A 7,379-nucleotide genomic window follows, 5' to 3' on the forward strand; every position below is an offset into this window, starting at 1 on the left:
TAGGAGTGTTACTGCATCGATTCCTGTGCTGTTTCTGCTTCACCCAGGTGTTGCTCTGCTAATTGTTTCCTCTCTCTCAGAGCCTAATTGGGGATGTAGATAATGCCATGCGAACCTTCCTCAACTATTACACTGTCTGGAAGCAGTTTGGTGGGCTGCCTGAGTTCTACAACATTCCCCAGGGCTATACGGTGGACAAGAGAGAAGGATATCCACTCCGGCCTGGTAAGCAGAGGTGAAATAAAAAGGAACATGGACTCCTGCTTTTACTCTGGTGGTAAGATCAAATGTTAGCAACACCTGCCTTCCAAAAGCTCCTCCCCAGTTTTGTCTTGACTTGGTTCCTGCATGTGTTTTACCAGCAATTTCCATACTCAAAGCTACACATTTTGCTTTCTGCCTTTCACAAAAGCAGAGCTACCTTTTAAAGGAAGCAAACCACAGTGTTACTATATTAAGGGGACCCGTTAATGAATTGGGTTCACAATGTAGGATTTGACAGCCAAAATCAAGGACACACTGTCTGACGTGGGATGTTTTAAAGCCATGTGAAATGTTGATATGCCTGCCTGTGTCCTTTAAATTTAGGAAGTGAAAGTGAGTATTAATAGATCACTCTAGTTCTGCTGGGTTCCTGAAACTAATTCTAGTTGCACTAGTAAAGCTGAATGTACAAGAGGGATTATGTGTTGTCTGTGATACTGCAATGAAATTATCTGTATTTTGTTCTGGTTTGGTTTTTGGTTTCTTTTTATAACTCTGAAAAAAATATGAGTTCACACCTGATTATTAGGTCAGTGTCCTGGTTTCAGCTGGGATAGAGTTAACTTTCTTCCTGGTAGCTGGCATAGTGCTGGGTTTTAGATTTAGTATGAGAAGAATGTTGGTAACACCCTGATGGTTCAGTTGTTGCTGAGCTGGGCTGACACCAGTCAAGGTCTTTTTCAGCTTCCCCTGCTCTGCCAGGGGCACAAGAAGCTGGGAGGGGGCACCGCCAGGACAGCTGACCCCAACTGGCCACAGGGCTATTCCAGACCATATGATGTCATGCCCAGTATATAAATGGGGGGGAAAGCTGGCTGGGCATTGGGTGGTGAGCAATTGTTTTTCACTTGTATTGCTTGTCTTTCTTGGGGTTTATTTCTCTCTCTTTTTGTTATTTTTGTTATACCTTATTATTTTATTTTTATTATTAAACTGTTCTTATCTCAACCCATAAGTGTTCTCACTTTTGCCCATCTGATTCTCTCCCCATCCCACTTGGGGCAGGGGAGTGAGTGAGTGGCTGGGTGGGGCTTAGTTGCTGGCTGGGGTTAAACCATGACAGTCAGTAAAAGTTTGTAAATGAGGATAATTAATTTCCTTTTGGCCTGAGTGTTCAGGTGACATCCACACTGGACACTTCTACCAAAAATACTCATCAGCATTAACTTTCAAATGCATTACAGCATCCTGAAAGACCCGTTTCTTAGTAAGTAAACCCTGCACAGTGTGTATGTTGTCTATATAGAGTATTTCCATAGTGCCTGTTTTCATGGTGGTTTAGATACCCCTGTTTCAGAGGCTCACAGTATTGTTTAAAAAATGCATTTTGAGGATTGAATTTCTTGTCTGTAATCCCTTCTAGAAGCATCTTTTCTTTTCTTTGACAACTGAGTTCTAATCCTTTTCTCTCTTGCTCCCCTCCCACTCTCTGAATGTGGGAAGGGAGTGTTATTCACTGGTACCTGAGCAATCTGATTAGAGTGAATTTCTTTGTAGCCCATCCTCAGTAAAAGCAAGTTTCTCTGCTCTGAGCCAGAGGAAAGATGAGGCAAGCTAGGCTGTTTACCTGATCATCTTAAAGTAGTATTGTTAAATTTATTCAAGGAATATATTGTCTTCCCTGGGTGCATGGTTTGGTAATCTTTACACTTGCAAATGTTTGGGGTTTTTTTGCAGAGCTGATTGAGAGTGCAATGTATCTGTACCGTGCTACAAGAGATCCCACTCTCTTAGAACTGGGAAGAGACGCAGTGGAGTCAATAGAGAAAATCAGCAGGGTGGACTGTGGATTTGCAACTGTAAGTGCTAAATCAACTGCTAAGTTGGCTAAATGGCTGCTAAAACAGCTTGTTCTCATGAATGGTGTTTTGCCATTGAGTCAAGCTTGGGTTGAAACATGACTTCCTTTTCAAAGAAACCCTTGGTATTTCTCTGTGAAGCTGGTCTCGTAACTCTGGTCATGTTTGTGGTGGTAACTACCCTCACAGCCTGAACAGTGGGCCAAATTCTGTCATTGGCTGTTGCACCAGAGCCCAAAACATGGGAAAGCATCAGAAGCTTCTCCTCCCCCCTGCATCTTGGTAGCTATTAGGTGTTCCAGCTGAGCAAGAAGGCTCATATGCAGGCTGGCTCGTACACCAGTTGTGTGATTCTGCTTTTCCACTATGCCTTGAAGATCTCATCAAACACAGGAGAACTGCAGTGAGTGATTTCTCTAAAATCATTTAATGGAAGATTTCAAACATACTATCAAGCTCTGTTTTACAAAAGACTCCTTATTAATACTGGGAATTAGGCCTTGTGCTTTGGGAAGTAGGTAAAAGCCTTATGATTGGGGTTTTTTAGTGGGGGAAATGATGGGAAGCGTACTCACCGTTCTCCTTACCCAGTTAGGAAGTTTATTTCTCCTGATTGTTAGTTTACTGTTCTGTATCACTAGACTATGCTAATTCAAAACATCTGAAACTTCGTTGATGTATTTGCGTACAACTATTTAAAATACAGGGTGAATTGGGGCCAAACTGTGGTGTTTAAATGAAATTAACTGCAAGCTGGTTTTACTTTTCCCCCCTAAGTTTGTAACTTACTGAATTCCATATATCTGTAACCCCCTGTATTTCTTCTCTTGTAGATCAAAGACTTGAGAGATCACAGACTGGATAATCGCATGGAATCCTTCTTTTTGGCTGAAACAGTAAAATACTTGTACCTGCTGTTTGACCCAGACAACTTCATTCACAATGATGGTTCGGTCTTTGATGTGGTGATTACGCCATATGGGGAATGTGTCTTGAACGCCGGAGGATATGTCTTCAACACTGAAGCTCACCCTATAGACCCTGCTGCGCTGCACTGCTGTAGGAAGCGTAAGGAAGAGCAGTGGGAAGTGGAAGACTTGCTGCGGGAATTTTACTCACTGAAGAAGAACAAAAAATTCACTTTAAAAAGAGCTTCTGACCATGGTGAAGAGGAAAGTGCAAAAGATGCCTCTTCAGGAAAAGGTGGAGAGAGGAGAAACTCCAAGAAGAGCTCACACTCCCTCCTGAGCTGCCCCAGTCAGTCCTTTAACTCTAAACTTGCGGTACTGGGACAGGTCTTCCTGGATAACACCTGATTCTATTTTCATTATCAGTTTAAATTATTGATTCAGACTCTGGGAATATATTTTTATAGTTTCATAACGGAAAAAGTCATACCTCGCAATGTGAATTGTATTATGAAGCGAAACAGCTTCCCATTAAATTCTGCTACTGCTGGTTCATAAAATACAATTCAGGTATCGGCTGTTAATGCTGCAGAGTTGCCAATCCCAAACTGATGGGTTGCCTGAGTAGCAGGTAGGTGTTCAGAAAGAGAAAGAAGAGTATACAGGTTAGAGGTACCTTGTGAGTTTATTCCAAAGTTTTACAGGCTTATGCAGAGTCCACAGCTTGCTTTGCTCTGAAAATGAGCCTGAGCGGTTCCCTGTCATAAGGAGAAAAGCATGGATCGCTTCACGCTTCACTTCTGAGGCTACAAGTCTTCTCTCCTCTTTTATCTTTGGCCTCTTTACGAATGTGCGCTTAGCCGGACAGATTGATGATCGGTTGGGAAAACTGTTTGATTTTGTGGCGGAGGCTCGGGTTTGTAGGTCTAGTGTGTCTGTCAAGCATGAAGGATGGCATGGGGTGAGGAGAGCAGCTGCAACACAGAAAATTGCTTGGTTCCTCTGTATGTGGAGCCAGTGTGGGCTGAAACCGGTTTAGTAAGCGTCCAGGTAATGTCAAACTGAGGTGGAGTGTGGACTAGTGAAGGTTTGATTTACCCTGCAATGGAGCTTGCTTCCTTCTTACAGCATCTAACATGCTTTTCCTATGAAATTTCCCCATTTCCTTCCTCTTTTAAACTTCCCTTTGGGGCCTCACTTGCATAAGTCCGCATCAGCCACCTCAGTCAGTCAGTGAAGCTGGCTTCAGGGAGGACCAGCTGAGCTGCATGTGTAGTGTGCGTAAGGGCGGGATGGAAGGGGACTTGGTTCAGACTGAAATGCAACTCTGCTTTGGTGCAGCAGACAGCTGAAGAGATGTTCACAAGCCGCTCCCTGCAGCAGCCGGTGGGAGAGCTCCTGAGCCTTCCTCTGGTGGAAACCAGGCTGCATTTCTTTTTCTTAACAGGTGAAAGGCATGAAACCTCTTGACGTTCAGCTGACTTTACAAATCCAAACCTTTTAATGTGTTATTAGTGTCTTTTTGATAGGAGCATGCAATGATCAGAAAGAGAAATCAGTAGCGTTCTACAAAGAGTTTTTTAAAGAAAATGGGGGTGAGGGGTAGAAAAATTTTCTTTTTCCTTCAAGCCTGCTGGAAGTTGAGTCTGGAGCAAGCACAAACAAGCTATAGTCACAGGATCACAGAATGGCAAGGGTTGGAAGGGACCTCCGGAGATCATCTAGTCCAACACCATTGGGGCATTTGAGTGGGTTAGAGATACATAGGATAAGTAAATCCACGTGACCAGTACAACTGGGTCAGTGCCCCGTCTTTGTTGATGCGGGGTTGCTTTGAGAAACTACTGCTTTTGTTCTGATCTGTATTGGTGTGGTACAGTTACATGAAATCTGTACTCTTACCCTTCAGGATGGAAATCCTGTTGCAGTTGTGAGTAAACTACAGTAAGAGGCACTTGCAACTTGGGACAGACAGATGTATCGGAAGGGGTGGTAACTTCTAGGGGCCCTTCTAGCTCTGTAGTTCTTTCCTTTTAGCGGGTGGGACAGTTGCTGTTCTAGAAATACTGCATTGATGCAACTGTTGCATGGGAGGTGCTGAGGGAAGGGCACCCTAAAATTGAGGCACTGTTAGACAAAGATGGAGCTCTCGTTAGCAGCTCCTTGTTGTAACCTTGTTGTAAGGTTCTTTTCCAGCTGTTCATATCTCTCGCGCTGTTCATCATCTAATCTGTAGAACAACAAAATGCCTTCTCCAGTGGCTTCACTTGGTGCTCAGTCCTGATTCTCTCTCAGCATTGCCCCAGCCATGAAGTAGAGGAAAAGGAAAGCCTTGAGGGAGAGGCTGCAGCTTGCCAACGCAGCAGATCTCTGCTAACCACAGCATTTTGGTGCCCTCATCTAGGAGGGTACAGGAGCAGAACCAAGGGGTAGTAGCCTTAGGAGGGTGTAGTGGGGTGGGTGTTGGTCTCTTCTCCCAGAGAATGAGCAATGGGATGAGGGGAAACTGCCTCAAGTTGTGCCAGGGCAGATTTAGATTGGACATTAGGAAAAATTTCTTCCCCGAAAGGGCTGTCAAGCACTGGAAGGGGCTGCCCAGGGCAGGGGGTGAGTCCCCATCCCTGGCGGGATTTAAAAGCCGGGCAGACGAGGTGCTTAGGGCCAGGGTTTAGTGGTGGGATGGCAGGGTTAGGGGAACGGTTGTGCTGGGTGAGCTTAAAGGTCTTTTCCAACCTAAATGATTCTATGATCTTTCCTCAGCACAGCTGGAGCTGAAAGAACTCATCTGTCCACAGCTACTGTTCTACTGTAATTAGGTGGATCTTGGTTAGTGCTATGGGATGGATGAGTCAGAATAACACAAGACAGCCTAACTTTTGGGTTGTTCCAGTATTTGAGAGCGACTACCATCTTACTAAGACTTTCTTTTAACAAGAAGAACTGCTGTGTGATTTCTTAGGGTCCTTAGTAAGCCTTTTCTTTAAATGGAAGACTCCATGACTTGGCCTAGCTGCTGGAGGGCAGAAGCACACTTTGAGCCTTAGTGACACGTCCGGAATTTGTGCTATTTTATAGGCAATGTGATGAAGGAAAGATGTTTGGGAAGCTCTCTCCAAGGGACAGCGGGATGAAATCGGTGGTGGCTGGCTGTCCGTCCCTCTGGAGATCAGATTCCATTCCCTGTATGTACAACGTAAGAGGTTCTGCTGTTAGAGAGAACTTGATGGATTCAAAATTACTATCACAAGTCAGCTGGGGAAAAAAACATAAGGCTGAAACTTGTGGTCTCCTGCTGCCTCCCCTGCCAGGGGCCTCACAGTGAAGGACATATGTGGGAAGAGATGGCAGGTCTATTTTGGCATATCCCAGCTGGAGGGAGAGCTCCAATCAAGCAATATGTTGAGTGCTTGGTCACACTAACAGAACGTAAAAGGAGTTTGGTTGGGAATCCAAAGTGAGATGTGTGTGAAACACAGATGGGTATTGGTAATTTTGGATGGCTTCCAAATGAAGCAGGTTAGCACTCAAAGGTCCCACCTACAGGGCATACTCCTGGCATCTGTCAGAGGCTGGAAGGGAACTGTGGATTTTGGTGGAGTTGTGAAAGAGCACAGAAACCAAATCTAGCGTTTGCTGTTGATACCACCCTTGTAAGTTGTTCAGGGTTTTTTTATCTGCTCCAAGCAGCCTGCAAAGCCCAAAACTTAAGGCCAGATTTTCTCAGGTGTTTCAGAAGTAATTGTTTGGATTTGGAGAGGCTGTGGACTGATGGAAGGTCAGACAAACATCTTGTGAAAGACTATTTTAATGGAGCTAACAGAAGATAGAGGAAAAAGTGTATGAATTGCTGGGAAATGGCAAAAAACATACTGAAAAGAAAGCGGGGGGGGGGGGACATTTGGGGAGAAGGGATGTAAGATGTGATGCTCTAAAACTTTCAAATACATCACCTGGATGCCATCACTGGTTAGGCAGTGCTGTTGAGTATGTTAATCCCTAGTGTGTCTTACTGCTTCCTATTGTTCCTTGTACAACAAAGGGAAGCTAAAATGGAATATAAACTAAGGTCTGCATCGAAAGCAGTCATGGTTTTGAGCACCTGTATGGTACGCTGCATTCCTTGCCATCTCGCCAAGAACCGGGGCTGGGCAGTTCCGCCGGGCGGGGGACGACTGGAGGCACTTACAGGGTTTTGCTTTGGTTTGCACAGCACCCGGCTCGGACCCAGCTTTCTCCCTCCCAGCTCTGTTGCACGGGCCTGGCCGGGGGTGCCTGGTCTGTGGTTCCTGCCGCCGGATGCACAGCTCCTCGGGCGCTGCGCGGGGGATTTCAGCTCTGCCTGGCTGTCCCCCTGCCCCGCGCCGGCTGGCGGCAGGAGGGTGGCGGCGGGAGAGCAGGGGTGGGTATT

At 45.4% G+C, this 7,379-nt stretch overlaps 1 protein-coding gene across 1 annotated transcript in view; it reads left to right on the plus strand.

Moving 5' to 3' along the window:
• The window catches only part of LOC104124993 (ER degradation-enhancing alpha-mannosidase-like protein 2), a 10,215-nt gene extending 5,634 nt beyond the window's left edge, over positions 1-4,581 (plus strand). The window contains exons 7-9 of the mRNA XM_009637386.2: positions 81-225; positions 1,942-2,063; positions 2,897-4,581. Coding sequence (XP_009635681.1) covers positions 81-225; positions 1,942-2,063; positions 2,897-3,379 — 750 coding nt within the window. The 3' untranslated portion in view covers positions 3,380-4,581. The remainder of the gene's footprint in view (positions 1-80; positions 226-1,941; positions 2,064-2,896) is intronic.
• The last annotated feature ends 2,798 nt before the right edge of the window (positions 4,582-7,379 follow it).

The sequence above is a fragment of the Egretta garzetta genome, unplaced genomic scaffold, assembly GCF_000687185.1.
Source record: "Egretta garzetta isolate BGI_Z169 unplaced genomic scaffold, ASM68718v1 scaffold24, whole genome shotgun sequence".
NCBI lineage: Eukaryota > Metazoa > Chordata > Aves > Pelecaniformes > Ardeidae > Egretta > Egretta garzetta.